Source organism: Toxoplasma gondii, chromosome IX (assembly GCF_000006565.2).
Source record: "Toxoplasma gondii ME49 chromosome IX, whole genome shotgun sequence".
In the NCBI taxonomy this organism is placed as follows: Eukaryota; Apicomplexa; class Conoidasida; order Eucoccidiorida; family Sarcocystidae; genus Toxoplasma; species Toxoplasma gondii.
The window spans coordinates 2,753,119-2,776,163 of NC_031477.1; the positions used below are offsets into that span (position 1 = coordinate 2,753,119).

General features: G+C 51.3%; 4 protein-coding genes across 4 annotated transcripts; 2 read left to right on the forward strand and 2 right to left on the reverse strand.

The window, feature by feature from the left end:
• The first annotated feature begins 806 nt into the window (after nucleotides 1-806).
• TGME49_288830 (NADH dehydrogenase (NDH2-II)) lies at nucleotides 807-10,390 on the forward strand. Its single transcript, XM_002368278.2, has 11 exons — nucleotides 807-1,971; nucleotides 2,708-2,807; nucleotides 3,547-3,640; nucleotides 4,122-4,310; nucleotides 4,863-4,990; nucleotides 5,709-5,906; nucleotides 7,038-7,279; nucleotides 7,498-7,643; nucleotides 7,905-8,066; nucleotides 8,359-8,432; nucleotides 9,017-10,390. Exons 1-11 carry the CDS (start codon nucleotides 1,451-1,453, stop codon nucleotides 9,134-9,136), a joined length of 1,974 nt encoding a protein of 657 aa, XP_002368319.1. The 5' UTR covers nucleotides 807-1,450; the 3' UTR covers nucleotides 9,137-10,390.
• A 1,198-nt stretch (nucleotides 10,391-11,588) lies between these two features.
• TGME49_288840 (hypothetical protein) lies at nucleotides 11,589-15,298 on the forward strand. The gene has a single exon (XM_002368279.1). It carries the CDS (start codon nucleotides 11,825-11,827, stop codon nucleotides 13,769-13,771), a length of 1,947 nt encoding a protein of 648 aa, XP_002368320.1. The 5' UTR covers nucleotides 11,589-11,824; the 3' UTR covers nucleotides 13,772-15,298.
• A 655-nt stretch (nucleotides 15,299-15,953) lies between these two features.
• TGME49_288845 (hypothetical protein) lies at nucleotides 15,954-17,573 on the reverse strand (the record flags this gene model as incomplete). Its single annotated transcript, XM_018782050.1, has 2 exons — nucleotides 16,812-17,573; nucleotides 15,954-15,992 (listed from the first exon to the last, which is right to left on the reverse strand). Exons 1-2 carry the CDS (start codon nucleotides 17,133-17,135, stop codon nucleotides 15,954-15,956), a joined length of 363 nt encoding a protein of 120 aa, XP_018636374.1. The 5' UTR covers nucleotides 17,136-17,573.
• Nucleotides 17,574-17,746: 173 nt separating this feature from the next.
• TGME49_288850 (hypothetical protein) lies at nucleotides 17,747-19,781 on the reverse strand (the record flags this gene model as incomplete). Its single annotated transcript, XM_018782051.1, has 2 exons — nucleotides 17,747-17,789; nucleotides 19,525-19,781. 2 exons carry the CDS (start codon nucleotides 19,779-19,781, stop codon nucleotides 17,747-17,749), a joined length of 300 nt encoding a protein of 99 aa, XP_018636375.1.
• Nucleotides 19,782-23,045: the final 3,264 nt, after the last annotated feature.

Sequence of the window (23,045 nt, forward strand, 5' to 3'; positions counted from 1 at the left end):
TCCTTTATTTTTGTGTTGTCTGTCTGTACGTTCTGTCTGGAAACATCCACAACGAAGAGGAGATTTTCTTTGACCTCTGAGGGGACTGTGGCGGCGTGTTGTGTTTACAGCGCTCTAGTGAAGCAGTTTCCGTGGCGTGTGTGCAAACGGATGCAACCACTTTGCTTCCATGTGTACCGACTTCACCTGAATGCAAAAGGTTCACAAAGGCGATTCGAGTGATTCGAAGAGAAAAGGCACCCGAGGCTGTTGTGGCATGTGGCGCCAGGGCTCCGCGGTTTTACGCATGCACGACGGACCTGCACGGTCGGGAACGACGGATGTCCAATGTCCGCGAGTATTTTCGTGGCTACTTGAATCCGCCATTGCAGACAAGATTCCCCCTCGATTCTGGAGATATGCAGCGAAGGACCCCCGACAAACTAACGGGGACGGATCGGGCGTCGAGTGCGCTGTCGCGCGAGTGACTGGCGGGTCTGTCGGTTGCGTTGCTCGGACGGAAACTGGGGAATAAGGCGCATGTGTTGGCCGAAACCAATCAGCAGAGAAATACGTGTGGAGGCAATCTATGCAATCTCTGGAAGCAAGGAGGCGTTTTGTTTCCCTTATTAGATCTTCAGCAGGCCGTCTGGAAAACGGCTCAGCGTGACAACACATGCAACAGTCGGTCGACCGCGGGAGTATTGTTTGCGGGCACTGGGGGTGCATGTGCGGCACATTTCTCGAGGGACTTGGGAGGCGCGAAGAAAGCGACCACTGCTCGTTCGCGGCTCTCTCTGTGTACCGTGAGACTGTTCTTTTCTTCTGAAAAACATCTTTCCTGCTAGAGTAACACTGCGTTCCGGCAGCGTACTCTTCGTTTCTGCTCTGTGTTCTCTGCCTTGCCGCCTGTTCTCTGTCGCTCTCGGCATTCTCTTACTCTCGGTCTTCTCTTCGGCTCCGTCTCCGTCTTGTTCCTGCCGTGCTCTCCTCTTTCTGCCTCTTGACTTCTCTTGAAAATAAAACTCTCCGTCCTTCCCAGACGCAGTCCCCGCAGGACACCACTGCGCCAGCCTCAAAGGCCGTGACTGCCGTCGAAATCTGTCGACTTCTTCAGCTCTCCTCGACAACGAAACTCGAAGAAACTCAATTTCTTCTTCTCTTCTGTGTCACACTCCCTCCATCTCCTCCAGTCAGCCTGGGTAGATTTGTGGGACTATAGCAGGTCGCGAAAGCCCCGCAATTGGCCAGTGAAAACCCCGAGAGTTGACGGCGTTCTCGTGTACACGGATGTGTGACAGGATATTCTCCGACCTCTCGGATTCCTGGTTTAGATCTTGAAGATCACTGTTTAACGTTTGGCTCCAAAGACACTGTTTCAAGCTCGATGCCCGACTCCCTCGATGCGAGTCGCGTGTAGACGTTCTCTTCGGTCTGTTCGCTAGGTGCGCTTTCTCTCGTTTTTTTCAAGATGGCGATGCTCTTCTCCAGCTCAGCAGCAGGCAGCCTGCCCTCGCGCAGAAGCCGATCCGTCGCTGCGAAGTTGGCGCCCTTCGCTTCTCCAATTTTCTCGTCTCCACTCTTGAAGCAAGGCGCAGATACTGCCTTTGGTCTGCGCAGCCCCACACCTGGGCTGTCCGTACACCCGAGATTTGCTTCCAGAGGACCCTTGACACGGAGCGAGGAAGCCGGAAAGGCACCCTTCGGTTTCTCTACCGCGAGAGGCGAGCAGACGGCCACGGAGACAAATGCGCCGAGATTCGGGACGAGCCTTTGCTCTTCTTTTCCGTTGTCGGCGACTCAGAAAAGCCACGGTTCGCGAGAGAAGGGCCTCACAAACGAACGGGCCTTCTCGACCTTCTCTTTTCAAGGCTTTATGAAAAATGTCAAGTCGAGAAACGCAAAGCCATACACTGGACCCCCGCAGAAAGTCGTTGTCCTCGGAACCGGCTGGGCATCTGTCAATTTCTTCCGACACCTCGACCCAAACATGTACGGGGAATTTGCTTCCTGCTTATAAACGATCAAACACTGCATGCAGTCCAAAAAATGTTCACAGTTGTGTGTAGTCGTTGTATATGTAACTCTACATATACACCTATCTTTATATATATATATATATATATATATATATGTACCAGTCTATTTTTTTTATTTTTGCATGCGTATGCATGTACATGTGCAAATATATGTATACGAAGGTGCATGTATGTGAGATAGGGTTTCTCTATATACCGTAGGTTGGAGTAATTCGATGCACCGCTAGGTAGGTCCATGTGCGTCTCCCTCGTTACAGGTGAGGATTTGCTGTCTTTCCTAGATAAGAAGAGAGAAAGACATAACTCGGCTGAGAATGACTAGTCGGCCGCAGCGCTGGAAACATGAAGGACCTCTCCTCTGACGAAAATTCGCCACTGCCGGGTCTTCCCGGTTCTCCGGCTCACAGTGGGATGTGTGTCAGTTGGAACCGCATCTGCTTACAATATACTTGCTCATCGACGCTGTGCATATGAGGTGTACATACACTCGTTCTCACTGCCCGTCGATTGCCGTCGAAGAATAGCGACGGTAATAGCTCAGCGGCTGCGCTTTCGCGAGTTCGTGACCTCTACGGACTCTGCACAGGTTTCGCTGTCGCTTTGTGTTCGCTTTCGCGACATCTACCTCTGCACTCAATGGATCCAGAATTATTTCTCTTGAAAGCTTTTCTTCCTCTTTATGCATGCAGCTACGATGTCACTGTGATTTCGCCGCGCAACTACTTCACTTTTACGCCTCTTCTCCCCTCCGTCTGTGCCGGCACCCTCTCGCCGCTCTCCTGCATTGAGGTCCGTCGGAGGATTTCCCCGTCGTGAGACAACGTCTCGGCGTCGTTTCTCGAGCAAACAGAGTCCTTCCATTTATAGCGTCATTGCCTCCCAGTTCTGTTTCCAAAGTGTGACGTTTCTTAGAGTGTCCTCTGCATGCAAATGCGTCCTCATACATAATTGTATGTATTCGATTCACATAAGGATGTGCATGCATATGTGTGTGTGTATCTATCTACAAGTAGATGTGTATATATTTTTTATATACGTATGCGTCATGTGCATACCTGTGTACCATTTTAGAGGTAAATGTGGACGTGGTGCTGCAGCTTTCGACTTTCCTTTGGGAAGGCGCCAGCTCTTCAGACGAGCTCCTTGCTCCCAGCAAGTGTTGATTTGTACTGCACCTTCTCTCGAGCCTCAAACAGGCGTGGATGTACCAGTCGACGTTGCCTTACGGAGAAAAGCGCTTTCACCTGGATGTACCGTTACGGTAACATTCATCGATTCGTATAGATGTATGTGTGCCTGTGTGCATCTGTATCTGTCTCTCTGCATCTGTCCCCCTCGATCGACGTCTCAGTTTCTATGTCGGTCTATCAAGAGATCTCCGTACCTACCTGTATTTCGCTGTCTCTATGGGCGGATCTGTTCGCCGACCAATGCCCTGTCGCTCCAGATGTAGTGTATATCTGTGTATGTCGATGTACAACTTTAAATGAAGAGTCCGGTGTCTTTCTGTCGGGTGGTATTCCTGTAGCCTGTGCGCTCGTTGACCTACCGCAACGGCCGGAAGGTCGCTGACTTCTACGAGGCTCACTGCACAGATGTGGACTTCAAGAATCGCATCGTCGGTAGGCTTTTCTTTTTCTCGACTTCAACGCGTGTTTGCATCTTCTGTGCGTGCTCATTACACGACGAGGAAGTGAAGCCCTGCTAGGTCCTCGCTGGGCACTTTCACCTGAGATCTGCCGCCTCAGGTGAAGACGCTGCCTCTTCCTCCCCAGTTACCACCGCCTCGTCGCTTTCGGCAATGCCTTCGCTCTATGCAGACGCCTAAGCTTATCTTACATGCATCTAACCATATCTATACACTCATATACATAAATACATAGGCAGGCATATATACATGCATATACATATATATATATATATATGAAATCTATATGAATGATATATATATATATATGTGAATGTCTATATAAATATGCATATGCAGCTATGCGTGTATGTGTGCACGCATGTGTGTGCGTGTAGATGCATCGTGAAAGTTTCGTTCGTCGACTCGGTTTTCCTGTCACGCACTTTTCTGCATGCATTTTCGGTTCCAAACAGCCTGCGACAGCCGCCAGGGTGGACATTTCAAGGTGAAGTACGACTACCTGGTCATTGCGGTTGGGTCGGAGTCGAACACCTTCGGTATCAAGGACGTAGCTGCAAACGCGTTTTTTCTGAAGGAGGTGGAGCATGCAATGGCCATCCGGAAGAAAGTGATGAACAACTTCGAACTCGCAGCCCTGCCGCGTAAGTCCTTCAATTTCTCAGGTACCTCGACAAAAGCAACCACCACAGGCACATTTCAGATCTGCCTCTATATTTCTGGTGTTGAATTAAACAGAATGTCAAATCCAAGTGCAGCTGAGTTTACATACATATTTGTGCACTTGTAAACATTTGTGTAGATGCACATGTTGTAGATATTTATATGTATATACATGTACGTTTGAATACCTTGTATGTGACATATTTGTATATATCTTTATAAAAACATCTGCATATGCATTTTTGTGAGTCTACGAATTCGAATAGCATGGAAATGCAATGTCTCGGAGTTCTCTGTATGGGCTGCTCTCGAGCCCTGTTGGTGTCAGCGAGTGAATGCGTTTCCCGACTGACAAGCAGAGGGCGTTCGCGTCTTTGTGTTCTCGCGAAGGATTGGTCCTTTTATTCTCATCTGTGGAGGTCCAAGGATGATCCCGGAGGAGGGCAGTGAAGAAGAGCTACGATAGGAGGCGACATGATCACACTAGCAAGTCGGGGCTGCACATGTACAACTGCTTTTGTCCTTTCCCTCAGAAACATCTGAGAAAGAACGCGACCGCCTTTTGCACTTTGTTGTCGTTGGCGGAGGCCCGACGGGTGTCGAAAGCGCAGCAGAGTTCGCCGATTTCATCAAAGAGGACATGAGCAAGTACTTCCCGCAGGTACGCGTGTGTTTTTTGCTGGCTCGAAAGAAAAGCCGCTTCCCTTCTAGACTGAACTTCTGCAGAAAAAGCGGACACAGGGTTTCCGGAAAACGAGACGAACCTCTGACGTTGCTAGATGTTCCGAGGAGGACGCGACTTGGTCTCTCGTCACGCTCGTGTCTCGTCGCTTTCGTAGAAGAAAGCGAGAAGGAGCCTGCATGCAGTGAACTTCTGCTTCTTACTGAGGGCACATTTCCTCCACTTATTCACGGTTATTACATATCTGCTTCACGATCTTAGCGCCTGTACGAGGAGGCCCTCTTCCTAGCTGAGAAGGGGGTGAGGCAGGCTACACTGTAGTGATCGCAGCAGATTGAAGAGTCTTGCCAGCCTTTCCTGGTCGATGGAAACGACGAAACATCTTTCACGACGATGGCTTGAATCAAACGAGCATCTGAGAAGTCTTTTTCCTCGCGCGCTATCAATACGACTGCGAACAGCGACCCATACGTGACACCCAGAAAGCGTATATAATGCAGACTCGACGTCATCTTGTACACCTCACGTGCTTGACTCAAAAAAGGGTTTGGTATATATATATATAGATATAGATATATATAGATATATATAGATATATATATATACACTTTATATATATATATATATGTATATGTATATGTATATGTCGGCATCTGAACTGGGATGTGTCTGCATGCGCGTCTGTGTTTCTGTGCAGCTGATTCCTCACGTGAGCATTTCCTTGATCGAAGGCGGGAGCCGTTTGCTGGGGACGTACCCGCCAGACATTTCCGCTTTTGCGGAGAAAACTCTGACGGAGGAGTTGCACGTCAAACTGTTGCTTCGAAGCACCGTCGTCGGCGTGGACGCGACCTCTGTACGTTATGTTTCCAACGAACCTGGCGCCTCAAAAGAGGTAGGCTGTCACCCTGTTTGACGGCTGTCGAAAACTTCACGCGTCTTTTTTTGGCAGAGGTTTCTCTAGATTCCGCTACAGCTGGATCCAGCTGAGCAGCAGTATTGCGGTGTCCACATCGAGATCACTCAGTTCAATGGTCTCACGCTCCCTTGTCTTTTCGGGCGCTTGCTGTTGGTTCCTGAGGTGACGCGGAGCTGGTGTGTCGCTTTGCGGTGTCGACCGTTCGGCTGTCGTCTGCGAACGTTTGTATCACCCATTCTTTTCTTTTTCCTTCTCTCTAACGAGCTTTCCGAGTATCGCCCTGGTCCCCGACACCCCGCCTTCACACTGTTCGCCAATGCCCTTCACACCGCATAGTGGCTTGTGCTCTGTGGTCTCTCGCCTCTGTCGTCTCTCCTTCTTCGATCGCTGCTCCGTCGTCTCGTTCTCTTCTCTCTTTGTTCGCTCTGTCTGCTTCGGTCTCTCGTTATGCTCTCTCTGTCTTGTTCAGTCTCTCGGCATCCTTCCTTCCCGCATGTTTGTGTGCCTCCCTTGCCTCAAAGCCGTGAAGGCGAGCCCTGTCTTCTTCGTCTGTTTTTGAAGTCGTCGGACCATGCATCCCGTGTGTTTGCTCTAATAATTCTCCTTTCCTTCTCGAAGACACCCACATTTAGAGCTGCACATTGGCCTTCTTCAGAGGTGGAGCGCGTTCAGGGTCCACACGCGTTCAGGGTCCACACGCCTGTTCTCTGTTCTTCTCTCCCTGATTCTGCTTTTTTTTTATCAATCTCGTTTCCTCGACTCTTGGGCGGCCTGTAGATCTACTGTCCGTGTAGCATCATAACTCGCCATGTCGGTGCCTAGGAATGCCTGTTGAAGACCTTAGTGTCTGTAGGTCCATCCGTGGGTCCAAGTGGATACTAGGTTATATAACCAGTGGGCCGACTCGTAGAATAGATGCTCCCGAGAAACGATCAACAGTCCTGTTGCAGGTGATTCCTTCTAGTACGGTAGTACTAGTCACACTCGCATCTGAGTAGTCGTCGTCGCGACCTTCCCCAGAGAACATTAACTCGTTCAGCCACTGACTGCTCCCAGGACGATGGATTGACTCCAGTTGCAGGCAGAAATGTGACTTTTTGTGTCCAGCCCAAGGAGTTGCTGCACGGATTTGTGTTATGGGCAAGCGGCGTGGGTGAGGTGCCCCTCGTGAAGAAGATTATCGCAGAGAATTTCCCAAATGTCGAAGGAAAACCTCGTCTTCGAGGCCTTCCCGTCGACGCTCAGCTTCGCTTGCTGAACCAGCCAAATGTGTACGCTTTAGGTGACTGCGCTGCCATTGCACCCCCACGGCTGGCGGACGCTGCGCAAGAGCTGTTCTCGAAAGCGGGGTAAGTCTGGAAAAGACCTGAGGAAAACAGCGTCTGCGGAGAGAAGGAACGTTAAAGTAGTGGCAACGAGCCCTTCGCTATTTCAGTTCAGTGATGAAGTTGAAATATCCACTCAAAAGCGAATTCGCCTTCAAGGTGGAGGCAGTCGAGGAAATGCCTGCGCTCACCGGCACCATGAAACGCCCGAGCTTTTCTCGTCTTGGCCTTGTCTTCCGCAGCGCTGCCGAACCGACCCCCCAGTGGCTTGGCCGACACGCACCGACCCTAGCTCAACAGTTCCCTCAGCTGAGTCCTCTCAAGTTCAACTTCGCGAAACTTCAGTCCAACGAGCATTTGCCTGCAGACCAGTTCAAGTCTTTCCTAGGTGCGTTTCTCGCGGATGTAGAAAAGCCTGTTTCCTCCTTCCAGCTGAACTCAGATACGCCAAGGATTTCCATGGGTGTGCCCAAGTACAAAGGGGTGCGGCGCAAAGGCACCCGAGCCAGGCCTTTCTGGCGGACTGTCACCAGTGTTCCGCAAGCGGTTGGGTTCTTGTTTGAATACGCGTCGGTCATGGGTGTGCGAAAACAGAATACTTGAGGTCTTGCTGCATGGATTGGCTGTCCACCTGTCGTTTTTCTTGTAGCCGAGATCGACGCGGCTTACCGACCCCCTGCGCCGACAGCTCAGAACGCCCGTCAAGAAGGCATTTACCTCGCGAAAGTGTTCAACGAATGTCCCCACCCAGAAGAAAAAGCCGACGCGCCTGCTTTCCAGGAAACGTGGAACGGCTCTCTCGCTTATGTTGGTGAGTACCAATGTATACGTGTGTACATAGACCTCATAGCGCGTATACATACATACGCGTACATGTATCTGTATGAGCGTCCGTTCTGCGCGGCTGCAGGTATGTCTGAACGTCGTACTGGAGATCTCCTTTGCATGTATCAGGACACAAGAAACGCGCTTGGATTCGGACGTGTGTTACATGTTCTCTTACATCATTCGCATCACGAATTTACCCTCGCCTGCATTTCACAATATGGCGGCTCATCAGTTTTTTGTGTTTATGGCTTCTTTTCGTGTTTTTCCTGCCCCAGGGAGTGGCCAGGCGGTGGCACATTTGCCGTACTTCAATATCAAGGGCGGTTTCCTCTCGCTCCCCTTCTGGAAGGTGAGTACGCTGTTTGCGGGAATGTTTCGCTGGAGTCGGCAGCTTCACGACAGTAGCGCTGACGTCTTCATACCTCTTATATGGTGGATCAGCTGAAAAGGGGCAGTGACTACCGTATGTAGATATAAATCTTAGATTTTCTTCCGACTTCGCTGCCGACAAATCGCGAGCGTTTCTGCAGGCATCCCTTGGCCTAGCAAGGGTGGAGGATTCCCGCAAAGAGACATGTGCATACAAGGTGTACAAATATTTCATTCAGTATGGTAAACGCGTGCTCGTTTCCTTTTCCGGGGTTCCTGCCCAAGGGATGCGTGCGCAGCCACGGAAGGGAAGTGGGCGTCTGCATCACAGCCTCTGGATGATCTACATCCGCTTTTGTACCATTCTTTTGTATCTTTTCGCCTCGCGGTGAACTGCGTGGTGGTCGAGTTCGAGTAGGGGAAACTTTTTACGTGCAGCAGATGTTGTCCTCGTGGGCTGTCGATACACGTGTAGCTGTACTCGTGAAGAGAGAGAGACAGGTCTCTACAGTTTTCCATCGTGAAAGGAAAGGCGTGATGTGTGTCTCCACGTGTCTTTCTCAGGCCGTATATACGCAGATGCAAATCACGTGGCGCAGTCGAACGATATGCCTCTTTGACTGGCTAAAGACGTTCTTTGCAGGCCGAGATGTTGGCCGGGATCACGAATATTACAACCACTGAGGAAAGCATGCATCCAGAGTTTCCCACGTAGACAGCTACTTCGTAGTCGCAAACCAGTGATGCCAGAGTCCAAAGGTCCTACTGGAAGCAGAACAAAGCTGCCTCTGCCCCCCCCCTAACTGTTGCGGGGCGCGCCGTAGGCGCCCGAGTGTGTGTATGGATGCCCCATTCGGACTAAGCCGTGAAACGTCTGCTGTTGATGTCGCTCACCAGCAACTGCATGTATGAGAATGACAACACTCCACGCAGCAGCATGCACGGAACGAAGAAGAAGCATGTGTTATGTGTGTATGCAACATTCGTGAAAAGGTGTCATTCTTCTTGGAGAAACTCAATTGTTCCATCTGCCTCAAACGGTCAAATCTCCAGGGAAACTTTAGGGACCCTAGCGGGTAGGTGGGTACAGGAAACAGAGTGGCTCGAAGCGTTAGGCCATGTAGACGAGAATGAAAGACAGGACAAGCGTGCATTTCAGTATCTGCCACGAAAGATGTGTCTGGCAGGCGCTGAAGCCTCCGAAAGAAAAAGAACGAACAGGAGGCACTGGCTGCTTTTCAGCCCGTTTTGACGAGATTTCTCGACTGCTGACTACTTCTTCTGTCTGTTCGTCAATTTGATCTTCGTCGTTGCCGCTTTCCTTGAGAATCTTTGATTTACCTTTGATGATTCGTACACATTCCGCGGTGATTGGTACATCCCTCAATCAACGCTGACTTTCCTTAGCAAGTCTATTCGATGGCTGGGCCGTGCTTGCGCAGTTCCTTTTTGCTGCAGTGTGGAGTAGTGTGATGTTCCGTGCTTGCGCAGTTCCTTTTTGCTGCATTGTGGAGTAGTGTGATGTTCCGTGCTTGCTACGTTTTCATAATCTCTTCGTGGTCGCTTCTTCCGCCGAATGACTCTCTTTGGGTCCCCTGGTGTCTTTTATTGTGGCACTGCTGCTTCCACTATACCGCAAACCACAACCGTGGGCTGCCGACCGAGCACGGAAGGACCTTTGGCGCAACTTCCCCTGAGAAGACATTTTGTTATCGTCTTCCCTCAATATGACTTTTGACATGCAGTTGTTGGGCATAGTGGCCGGTAGAACAAAGTCTGAAATCAGCCGAGCTGTTCACAATGGGGAGAGGAAGAGGAAACAAGAGTGCAGCCTTGTTCTTCCGCTTTCTGTAGTGTTCTGCATCGATGGCCAGATTCCTCCAGTATTTCCGACTCGCGAAAACGCTACCTTTGCTAATAAACACTTGTGCATGCATTAGGATTCAACTTCCTGTCAAGAAGGATTCCGGATTACCCTAATTATATGCATTTAGACTTACAGCTATGTATCCAGTCGAACTCATGTGTCGACTCATTCAGCGTGACAACGCGCGAGAAAGCGACCTGTCTAGGTCTGTTGGTCTGTCTAACGCATGCTGTTTCGCGGAGCAACCCGTCGACCCGCGTTCCACAGTCCGAGGCAAACTTCGGCCTGAAAACGACACACCTGATCGCTTGATGAGCGGGTCACCGCTGTGGACGAGCCGCTTTACGCATAGGGGGCAGAAGCAATGGCTGCCGGAGCTGGACCGGATGCTGCGCATCGGTGTCTATCCGCTTGAGATTTTTCCAGCCGATTACACCGCGTATATATTCGCTGCGAACCGGGACGCGAAGGCGTGAGCAAGGTTGAGTAACGGCCACTGTTCGCGCCCCCCCCCTGTACATCTGGAGACAAAAGAAGGCAGTGGTGACGCCAGCGCACATCACATCGCTTAACATTCAGTCACCGTAAGGGCGTGCTACGGTTTCTCGTGTCTTCCCCCAACAGAGTTAAACAAGGAACCTGCGTACCTAACGTAGCAAAGAGGCGGGTCAGCGGCCGGGGGTTCGTAACAGCGAAGGGGTTGTAGAGTTTCACGCAGATACAGCATGCGGGTGCCACGCGTCTGCCAGATGAAATGAGAGTTTTTTCAGAAGGAGTGAATGCACATGGGGAATGGTCACTGTTCACTTGCCACACGCACCTGCGGGACGTCGCCATCGCGGCATGTGTGGACTATTTCGTATTTTCGACACTGGGTGGATCCCTGTCACCAACACAGAGGTTCGGCTGGTAACACGTGCTGCCATTGCTGCTAGAGAAATCGCGGTTTTCAATCTCTTCGCTGCTCGATTTTTGCCAACGGGCAAGTACCCCGCCCGACAAACGTTCGTCACTGAGGTAGACCCGTAAACCTGTTTTTGTGCGGACCCATCACAGAACCTTGACCTTTGTAGGGGAACGTAGGGGTTGTAGCCAGGAATATCTTCAAAGGATATCCCTCAATTGCTTACGGGGAGACCCCGTAATCGCCTGATAGAGCGCCGGGCGTACGGGGGCTGGCACAGCCTGCCCGACGGGTGTTCACAGCGAATTTACTGCGTCTCTGGTAGCATGTGCGTCTAAAATACGATTCTGCGTTGAGGCCGTGCCATTAACGGAAACTCTCTTAACGAAATGCTTTATCCGGTTAGGCCATTCGTAGTACCCACGTTTCGTACGGTGCGAGCGTTAGGATTCGTGTTTTTTCTCGTGGATATTCAGATATGTGGATAGTGAGCAGGTAGCAACAGCCCACAAACCTGGACGTCCTGTTTCGAGCCCAGACAGCCGCCCCCCGTCGTCCTGAAATACCACCGAAAGTGTTATGGTTGACCCCTCTCGCTCATATGGAAATCATGAACGACTGCCGTGTCGCCCTGTGCTCCATCTTCCTTTTTTGCGCTTCTCTGCAATGTGAAGGCTCCCAACAACCGGCACGAATTGCCACCGCCTGGTCAGAGGTACCCCGGGGGCGAATCGCGGTGAATGCGGAGCGGTGTTGTGGGACAACAGAGCACATTCATAATTCGAGGATCGCCGAAGCCAGTACTGGAGACCCCTGGAATGACAGCTCATCGCCGCTAGATGCTGAGGACTCGAGTAGTGTAGAGTCATTGCCCTGGATCGACTGCGACCCTGGGGACAGTGAAGCTGTGGTGGTTCAGACGATCAGGGACACTACAATTGCCTTTGCACTTCTCTGTGTGACACTCCTTGCGAACATACGGCCACCATATGCTCGCAGACAAAGAACCGCGCATGGCAGTCGCCCTGAACCCCAGCGTACGCCTGGTGGGTATAGGCGGCGGCTTGCCATGTCTTCGAAAAGCGATACAGAAAAACGCAAGCGGCAGCATCCGGGGGAAAGCAGCTCTCCAGCACCAGTTCAGCCTTCCCAGGCTGTGAGTTCGCCTTCGCAGCAAGCTGCAGCGCCTTCACATGCGAGCGTGTCGCAAGTGAGTAGCTCTTTGTCGCAGCTCCAACTTACCTCCAGTGGGGGCGCCGAGTCCAGTCACAGCGCACCTCCTCGGAGATCGACCGCTTTACAAAGTGGACAAACTAGATATGCTCAATCGAATCCGCACAACCCAATTCCTCTCCTCCCATCACTTTCTTCAACGCCACCAGCGGAAGCACCCTCTCCTGAGCTAGGTGCCCGCCCTCGCCGGGTGGCCTGTCCGATAGGATGGACATGTGCTGGCCTCAGTGGAGCGATGGCGGCAAAGAGCATGGAGCGTTCGCTTCCATCAGCGTCGACAATTTTGGGGAAAAGTATCAACGACCGAGTCGATGCGTTGGTCACCCAGGAATCAAAGCGACAGGCTGTGGCGCTCTTACAGCACTCCAGCAAGACGCGTAGGACGGACGAGCCGTCTCCCAGAAAAAGCTTGGACGAGATGCTCATCAAGTGGCAACCGAGCGACAGCGAACTTAAAGATGCCAAAGAGGAAACAGTGAGAAAGTTCGGCAACCGGACTTTCGCTGCTGCTGTTGCAGCCACCATGCTAGTTTCTCCGACGATGCAAGCCTACTTGGAATGGCTGACGGAAACAGAGGCGCGTGGGACACAAGAACTGACGCTGATCCTTGAGCAAAAGAGAAGAGAAGAAGCGATGGGGCACGCTGACAAGGAAGGGAGAGTAACGTTACAGGAGCGTCTTCGTAGGCTCTCGAGAGAATCGCCGTGTTGGGGGAACGGCCCGTCACGTGACCTGCTTCTGTGGCTCGGAAAAACGCGGTTGCAAGAGGTTGTGAACCCTACGAAAATGAAGAAAAAATCGCGATTGCGACTAAGTAGAAAAGAATTATTTTCGCTGCCGTCAATGGGGGCCGTCGTCCTCCCTGCGATACAGGAAGAAGGTGAACCAGAAGAGGCCGGAGAGCCTGCTGGGGCATCGGGTGCAGCTGTGAGTCCGGCGGTTAGCGAGATGCCTCCACAGATAGAGGGACACAGTTCCGGTTCATCTGCAGTAGGCGGTCTTCTAGATGCCATACAGAAAGCTTTCACCTGCAAGGAAAAGATCGTGCTGAGGAAGGAATTACGTGGATTTAATACACTGGTTGAAGAAATGAAGAGTAAACTTCGAGACGTTCACCCAGATACCGCTGCGGCAGCACTGCGAGAGCATGCACTCGTGAAACTGGGTGAAGTGATGTTTGCAAGGAAGTTGAGAGAGAGAGCAAGGAGGTGGAAGTACAGTAAATCCCGATTGCCAACACGCATGAAACGCGGAGAAGGACTGGAATCACTTCAGACCGTGCCCGCGGGTTTTTGGACCGACCCGTACACGTAAATGCTTGTTGAGACTCCTCACGCGTTTCCGTGCAATACACCAGACACTTGCAAAATCGTCACCTGAAAAGACGACAATTCGGAACAGAAGCTCCTCAAGGATGTTATGCAGTCCACCGAACACAGGTGCCAATGTCGCAACTAAACAGTTTGTATGTTGCAGCAACGAGAGAAGAAGACGTCACTGCGGAGGCAAGAGTGAAGTGCGGGGCACCCTTTCGCTAATGCTTGCATGACGGTACAGAATACTGGATGGCCAGACGGTATTATTTTGTGGACTTCCGCCAGCTGCAGGGTCGGAAGTCAAGGACAAAGTATGCATCGAACATGGCCTGCTTCCCCGCGATAAATTTTCTAGCGAAGGTTTCGGGGGCCGGGGATAGCAAATTAGACTGGTCAACGTGCAGGATTATTTACTGCATGTCGCGTCTGAACAGGAGGCGGTTCACAAAGGACCCTCCCGAGACTTTTATGGCGATCGCTTTGCTTACCACGCACATCCATTTGTCGTACGTTCCCGAAGCCAGTGATCGGGAAGACCAGCTGTTTAACCCTGGAGTTGCGTTGCTGCAACTACAAAGCGGCACATTGAACAACAGTATGTGGGTGAAATTGTGAGCACCCCTGTGGGCACCACAGTACAAGTAGGGAGGTGCTGCAAATCAAGATCACGTGTCGCTCCCTCCACCGCATTGCAAAATGAAGCGTTTCGTAGTGATTCCGCTGGGAGGGTGCCGTCTGTTGGCACACCCCAATAGAAGCCACTCAAAACGGGCGGGTGCCTACTTTCTGAGGACAGTCGACAAACATCGGTGAATGCTGTGAAACGATATGCCAGAGGAGCGAGGAAGACGCGTGGTTGTATCTCGATTCGACGTGTCTGTCCTCCTGCAAGAACTAATCATCCGTGGATGAGTTTCATGAGTATACGATTCACTTGGCCTCATGATGAACAGTGTCATTTAGGTTTCGGAGGTATTCCGTAATCGGGTGGATATGGTGAGTTGTTTATACCAATATATATTGGTAGTTCGAAAGTAGTTTTCCCACGGACGAACGCGACCTTCTATTTCCTAGTACCATAAGTGAACTCTTTTGGTCTGATCCTGCAGAACACGCCGTTTCACTGCGTGTACCATACTGAAGACCTAGCCGTTTGTGAGTCAAAACGATTAGGTCTTCTCATTGAAAGACCTCTTCTCTATCGAACAATGAGGAAGCTGTTACGGTTCCACCTGCTTCCGTATTCCGTTGGGTTTGACTTCGCCGATGATTGATTTCTTCCTTGATCATGTCTCGCTTCGCAGTAGGCCTCTTTAAAGAAGCTGCGCCGATGCTGAACGATCTCTAGTGTCTCTTATATGAAACAAAAAGCAGCATGGGAAGCTGATTTGCCTTTAAGGCATCCTCGGTTCAACATCAATATGCGGCGATGTCAATGGTGCTGTAGATCCTGAAGGTGTCATCTGCCACCTTTGAGGATAAGCTACGGAAAACACGGAAACGTGTATCAGGAGCTGAGCTCGCATCCTGGCAGCCGCGATTGTAATTGAGCTTATGTTATCTAGAGCTCGTGAAATGCGTACCGGTATCGCCGATAGCATTCATTACAGGAATACCTGCATCCTACAACAATTTTGGACACATTTGCAAAAATGCCAGAGCATTCCTAACATTCCAGTGATTCGCTGTTTTCACATGTCGGAGGAAAATCCCACGCCGATTATATCTGCTTAAAAAGTGGTACGTCGCTACAGGGTAAAGCATGCGCCTTGTCTGCAGGCATATGCCTTACAAAAGGACCAACATGGTTCCCGTCGTACGCTTTTGACTTGCCCAAGTTCTGTGAAGCGTTTTCTACTGTATACGTGTGACAAAGGACTTTTAACTGCCTTCAAACCTCCAGCAGAACACGCGCTCTGAGTTGGCCAAAAATCTCTTCAGACTGTTCCACAGAAGGGCAAAACCCTGCAGACCTAGACGCCACTGATGTTGTTGCCAGAAGCAGCAAGGTACTTAGTTTTGAGCGAGAGCTGTGCTTTGCAGTCTCCGGTCGAAGTCATGTTACCGTAAACATCCACAGAATTCTACATCGCTCGTAACGAACTTCGGTGTCACTGAAAGAAGCGATTCTCTGGCTGACCTTGCGTCCAGTATATCTTTTGGTATAGTTCATCCTGCCGTCACATTTCCATTTCATTCAAACAACCTTGGCCGACATCCTGCACATCCAAAGTGCGACAACATCAAAAATGGGAGACAATTCTGTATACAGTAAGACAAGAAACCCTGGTTACGTTGAACGGAATTAAGTCGATCTTCTGTAAAGCAGTTTTGGTTAACCTGTAAAACAGAGTCTACTGGGGTGAAGTCGCACCAGGGCGGCTGTACTGGAAGCCGCGAGTAACTTCTCAAACAAGGACGAGACTCGGTGGAGAGTTTCGGCTTCGCATCGACTGCGTTATTGCAGCACATATATTACCCTTGGATAAGGGAGTTGTTCCCAAACAACCGGATCCTGTTGGATGGGTGAACTAATCAGGTTTCATACAAACAATAAGTGAAAACCCTTGTGATCTCCACGAACGGAGCCCCAGCTGTGCATAATGCGAATTCCCTCCCGCCTTGGACTCTTTTGTCACGCTGGGAGCCCGCCGATCGGGGAGGTTCCTTCGAGCGTCTTTGGTCTCGTGGTTTTTAGGCGTATCAATGAGTCTCCTCAGGGCAGAAAGCCTTGTGCTTTTTACCAACGCGCTCCAAATCCAAATTCCCCTTGAAATTTTTGAAGCCTTCTGAGCTTTTCTCTGGCCGCACATGCGTAAGGGCTGTCGCAACTTCAGACAGGCAACCCTATCGACGTTTCTGGAGCGATCTCTCTAGCTGCTTGTGCAAAGGGGTGCAAACCCAGTGACGGACCACCAGCTGGAATCTCTACCTGCACTTTTTTATTTTTCTACTCGCTCTACATGTGCATGCATGCGCCGGAGGAGGGTCCAATGGAAGGACACACTGGAGAGACACCCACAGAAGCAAAGACCCACCAGGAAGGTCTCTCGATGTCTGTCCTCTGTCGTTCCGCTGCAGCGTCCAAGAGTTCCTCTCGCAAGTTTTGAAAAACGAACGAGAGTAACTCCCAGAAAAGGAAGCCGGGACATACACGGATCGCGGATCCAGAGAACGAACGCCTCACGCACTAGCCACCACGTGAAAGCGACGGCCAATGTTGTCCGTCCTCTTTTGGTTGGCGGGGCTCTCCTCTTTTGCTCGTTCCCCGGCACACTTTCCTCATTCTGGCAAGGCGAACGACTGGGCTCTACCGCAGGAAAAAAGGACGGCATCCCCGACCCGCTCCGCGCTGTTGGCATTTGTAGAAAGACAAGGGGACGAAACGCTCGGGGACAGGACCAAAACAATGGCACAACCGAGAAAAAACGCAGCTGCCTCTCGACTGTCTCCTCAGCGCCTGCCAGCAGCACGAGGAAGCGAAGGCCACCAATTGGGCGGAGACGCGAATAGAAACGGATGGCTCAAAAGAGATGGAAGATTCCCCCTCTCACGTTAGGGAAGCACAAAGAAACCGATCTGCAACCCAACACCTTCCCCTGGCGTCTGCGTTCAGTGGAAGTCTACCAAGAAAAGATTCTGCTCTGTTTGCTGTCGCGTCCCTTTTTCGCCTCCTTCCCCTTCTCTTTGTTACTCGGCGAGACACACGCCGCAGACGCAAGAAGGCGCATTCGAAGCCGCCTCCGCTTTTTCCTCTTTCCATCTCCCTTCTGCGCTGTGGGAGGTCAGTCATCTCCGCATGTTGCCCGGTCTGACCTGCGTACCTTGATACTTCTCGCTCTGTCTCTTCCACTCTTCTCTTCCCTCACTCCCATTCCTCTCTTCGTCTACGTCCTCCTTTCGTCTCCTTCTTCAGCTTCCCCATTCGTCTCGTCCTTTGCTGTCTCTTTTCTTCTTCTCTTCCCTCGGTCGTTCAGTGAAGTCCGTCGTAGGGGCTCGGCGCAGGCGGGCACTCGCTGCACGAAGGCAGAAAAGACGGTGAAGAAGATGACAGGGAAAGTCACTTCGAGAAAAAAGAGCAGCGTGAAGCAGAAGGATAAGTCAAACCGACGAAGTGGAGCAGAGGAGCAGAAAGAGCCGCGAGAGGCCGTAACCCGCCCAGGTGAGCAAGACGTTTTTCACAAGAAGACCCAAAACACCCCGCAGCCATGACGTTAGTGATGAGATCTTCAGTTTTAGATCCCGGCGTCTTGAAAATAAATGTCACCGTTCCGTCCTACGCGATACGACAGATCACTTCATCTTCCTTTGACCATCTTAACGGACTTTTTTTGTCGACTGGACCCTCCCTGAGAACCCACCGAAAAGGAGCAGCGACCCCAAATTCAGAGAAACTACGTCTCGCTGCTCCACACCACATTGGAAAAGAACCACAAAACAACTAACTGCGGCACACTGCAAGCTCGTGATTCTCCCCTGTATTCTCTCGGAACCGACCGTTGCTTCCCCCCTTCACCCCTCACCCCCCTTCGTCCGTCTTAACTTCTACCTCTCGTCTTTTCGGGCTTGTCGCCTCCGTCCTCGTCACCGAGAGATAGAGCTGAGTATTCCCCGCAGCCTACCATCAGAAAGGAGACTACGAAATGCGTACGTCTGTGATGAGACTGCACCTTGTGTGAAGCGCTGGGCCTCCAGACGCATCTTGGACACAACTTCACTCGACGCACTTACTCGGCTGCGTACGGCTGTTCCTCATCGTCGTCAGGATGTCCAGGACGCATACCACCATTCGCAGGACCGTAGTAGACAGCCGCGGGCAGAGCGAGGTGCACTGCAATGTTTGCGGCGCCGCTGAGAAGCATCAAGCTCCCGGCGAGACGTCCCAGCCAAGACATTTCCTTGCCCAGAGGCAGCAAGCCGACTCTGGAAACGATTTGCGCGAAACGCATGCACAGAAAAAGGCGAAGGTCATGAGCAATTCAGACAAACACCACCCTGCGAGTTCCGGGTCGCGATCGGTTTTATGGCATCTTGTCAAGGAAGTGAACAGGACAGTGAAACCTCTTTAGCGTAACACCAGAGAAGGTGACCCTGTGTACGCCCCGACGCGCGCCGCGGGGTCCTTGCACAGAAGGCAGCCCAGAGCGCTTTCTCTTCAGCTGGCGCGTGCGACACAAAGGATGACATATAGAACGTATTCATCGATTCGCGACCGTCTGCGTTTCTCCCATGTCTCTCCGAATAGGGCAGGGGGCTCAAAGGCGAGGTCTACAGCGAGGAGAGAGCAAAGTCATTCGATATCAAATTCACTTTCATCTTCACTCGGACGACTCGTTGTGCAAAGGGAACCTGAGCTGCATTTAACCTCTCTTTCACACGTCCACAAGCTGCCCGACAGCAACGTTCTTTTCTCGAAACAGCAAGACACACATGCGATCCGTCAGGTTTCCCCTGTCGGCGTCTCCACGGTTCCTTCCTGTCGTCTTCCTTTTCCTCTTTGCGGTCTTCTTCACTTTTCGAGTTTCCTCACATTTTCGTTTGTTCCCTTGATCGCCTTTTCCCGGCGTTCCTCTAGACTTCTCCGTTCACCTCTCTCCCCCCAGGTGTCTTCCCAGCGTCCAATTTTCCGCGAGGTTTTCTCTCCACGACTGTTCTCTTCAGCTGCGCTATCTGTCCATTGCCCCTCCAGGCTTTCCTCCACTTCTCTTCAGCTTTTTTTTTCGCTCGTCTTCCCTTCCGAGTGCGCCTTACAGGAGGTAGACGACGCCCCGAAAGAAGTACTCGCCGAGGAGAGGACAGACGCCCATCAGGACGTTCAGGCCGTACGGAGAGAATTCGCAGAGCAGCGCGACGACTCCGGCGCAGACGAGAGCGAGACCGACGACGCCAGTTGTGTAGCAGACGGGCAAGGCGACGTTGACGACGCCAGCGCAACAGAGAACGAAGGCCGAGCCTGCCGTGAAGACTCGAACTAGCAGAGGCACGCGCTCCCACAAAGAGTCGTCCATCGTGGGCAGACGGAGGAGACGCAAAGCGAAGAACTGGTGAGCGAAGCGAGAGAGCAGGAGGGAGGGAAGCAATCAAGAAGAACGAGGCAGGAAAGAGAGAAGAGAGAGAGTGGCGAAAGCCGAGAAGGAACCCAGGGAAGAAGCGAGAAGACAGACGGAAAGAAGAAAGGCAGACAGAGAGGAAAGGGAGAACAGAGAGCGGGACAGATGGAGACACAGAAGAGAGAGAAACGGAAACCAGCACCGGAGAGGAGAAGGCGCAGTCTGAGGGAGAGGAGCGGAAAACGGAGAGGTCAGAGAGGAAGCTTCAGGCCCAAGGGCCGAAAGAAAAAGGTGAGAAAGAAAAAAAGTGGAAGACACACGTAAAAACGGGGCAGTATAAAAAAAGCGAAAAACGAGTAGAAAAGGAAAAAAGAAACACGAATGAAAAAGAATGAAGAGACGAAAAAAAACGAGAAGGAAGGTAAGGCCAGAGACACGGAAGTGAAGGCTGGAGAGCGAGAGGAACGAGAGGAAAGGAGACGGATCGAGTCCAACAGAGACAAGAGAGACAAGAGAGACAAGAGAGACAGAAGACATAAACGTGAAGAGAGCCTGTTTCCACCCGTCTCGAGGCTGCAGAGACGAGGACAATTGCAGGACAACCGTTTTCTCGCTCGTTCGCTCCTCTGTGTAGAAGAAGGCTCCTCCACTTCGATGTAATACAACACCGCAGCGGGGGAAGGGCAGGGGAAGGGGAGGGAAGAGCAAATGAACCAGTTACAGAAAAAAAGAAGCCAGTCCACTGGGAAGGCAGTTGACGGTCAACGTGGACTGTCTGCTTCTTTCTCTTCTCCACACTCCGGCGCGAGGAAGCCCGACACAGGGAATCTGCGAGCGCCAATCTAAAATCATGGTGCCCTTCGCCACTTGCATAAAGCTCCTCTTTGCTTGTCAAGTTCCTCAGATCTGCTGAGTTGCCTCTCGCAGTTTTCGTCTGGCGAGATCGGAACGAACAGTCGAGTAGCCGTAGGACGGAGAGAAGCGAGGAACCCAGCCACCAACGTTTCTTGTCGCTCTCAGACACGACAAACAGAGGGAGCAGAAACGGAGAAAACCTGAGGGGAAACACCGACAACTGAAGCGTCTTCCACAGAAGAACCGAGTCGGGGCGACGAGATCCTGTTTTTTACGGCCTCTCTTCGTCCCCGACGGTGAAAGCGCGCTGAAAGAAAGACGGCGAAGCAGAAAGAAACTCCGGAGGAGACACAGCGCAGACGAGTTCTCCCTCTCTTACAGAAAAAACGTGAGAGTGAGTACGGTCTGTCAACGAAAACTCTGAGCAACGCCTCTTCTTCCGTGGAGAGGCGTAGAAGAGTCACCCAACTCTGAAGCTTCTAGCCGCCTGCGTGACTGCGGGAAAAACTGCTGCTCAGACAAAGACCAAAGAAACAGAGACAAGCAGACAGACACCCCGAGAAGAACGAAACGAAGAAAGACGAGGGGGGTCGAAGCGAGCGCTGGAAGAAAACGAGGAAACATCAACAGACAGGAAGAAGCGCTCTGCTGAAATCTGGACGGACACCCGCCAAAAAGTGGACCTTGAGAAAAGCCTCTCAAGTGGCGACCAAAATTGGAGGAAAAAGAGAAAACAGCAAAGGGATGAAAAACGAAACTTCGCATTTACCCAAAATAAACCGCGGGACGAGACAGGCTGGAATCCAGAGTGACGAGGACCCCCGAGAGGCACGCCCGAGACTGGAAAAACGCTTCCTTGCGAATGGAAAATCCGAAAAAGGAAAAAGCAAAGAAAACAGACTTGCTTCCCCAGTGAAGCTCATGAGGCGAGGCTCGCTCTCGTTGCACGCGCGCGAAGCGGAAACCACACACAATCCGTTCAGCGACTCGAATTTTCTACAGCTCGCTGGTCTGCAATCGCTCCTCTCGCTCCTCCCGCTCCTCTCTCTCTCCTCGCTCCTCGTGGCAATTCGAGAAAACAGAGTCGACAGAGACATAAACAAACGCGAAATAGAAAGACTGAATCCTCCAAACCCTCTAGTCGTTGCTCGAGGGTCGAGAAACACACTGTCTGCTCGTTTTCGCACTCCGTGAGAGAGCGGCTCTTTTGTCACAGAGAGCACCCTGCACCTTTGGTTTCTAAAAAGCGGAACGTCTGCGTCAAGAAACGCATGCACGCGTGGAAAATAAAGCACATTTCTGGAGGTCTTCGTACCTCTCTTTTTTGCAAGTCTCAACGGCGACGCCCAACACACAGGAACTGCCTGTCTCCACTGTGGGCGTCTCCGCATTTACCGTTGAACGAACGTCTTGCCGGAAAAATTCCAATGCAAAGAGTGCGTCAGACCGTCGTCAACACGGTTCTCTAAAGTCGAGTCCACCCAACAAATAACCTTGTCTATTATTTCGTCAGAGTTCGCGCTCAAGGCAGTTGCGTCCTTGATGGAAGACGGCTGTTCAAGCAGACGCAACTCCAAGCGTGCTTCCTTCCACGCCTTTGTGCTTCAGACAACGCAGCTGGGAACGTCAATATGTACACACAGTTCAAGATTCACCATTCTTTCTACAACGCATCCAAATAGTTACTTTTCTAATATATAAATGTGTTGTGCATGCATTGGAGCCCAGGCCATCAGCAGGATATCCTTTCTAGAGGGGTGAATGCGCGTCGACTTCCTGTGTTTGGAAAAAAGCATTTCAAAGCTGCAAATCCGGATTCCTGCATAGAGGAGAGACATCTCACCTCCTGTTTACTCTGCAGCAAAACACCAAATTTATGCATCTACATCATATACACACGAGCTTACGCATGCATAAAATAATGCTTTGGTACTTATCTTCTATATTATCCCTATCTATATATAATTGTATATATGTCCGCAATGCATTATTGGAATTGGAAGCACACGATTTGCGGTGTTGGAGTCGATTCGGCGTCACCACGCGGAATTTTTCTGTGCCATGGAGAGCTACAAAAACGCAAGTGCATCTCTGTTCATGCGTTTCCGTTCGAACTGGAGCTTGTTGAACTGTAGAGAAACCATGCGTTCTGGCGCACTGAAAAAAGTACTGAGGGCGAGGAAAAAGCTCTTTGTTTCGAGGATCCCAGACGACCCTGCGAATATCCTTCCATTGATACATGGCGTTCAGCTGATGTTGTTTCTCGAAAGAATATGATCGTGACCGTGCTGTTTCTTATGCAGATCGAGTCTGTACAGAAAGGACAGCGTTCAGGTCAGTGATCCTGCATATTCGGAACCCAATTTC

Bases quoted from the DNA above. Each gene is read 5' to 3' on its own strand.
- TGME49_288830 (XM_002368278.2), top strand. From the start codon at position 1,451: ATGGCGATGCTCTTCTCCAGCTCAGCAGCAGGCAGCCTGCCCTCGCGC. The intron at 1,972-2,707 runs GTACGGGGAATT...TTATGCATGCAG, and splicing joins CGACACCTCGACCCAAACAT to CTACGATGTCACTGTGATTT. The intron at 8,067-8,358 runs GTGAGTACCAAT...TTCCTGCCCCAG, and splicing joins CGGCTCTCTCGCTTATGTTG to GGAGTGGCCAGGCGGTGGCA.
- TGME49_288840 (XM_002368279.1), top strand. From the start codon at position 11,825: ATGGAAATCATGAACGACTGCCGTGTCGCCCTGTGCTCCATCTTCCTT.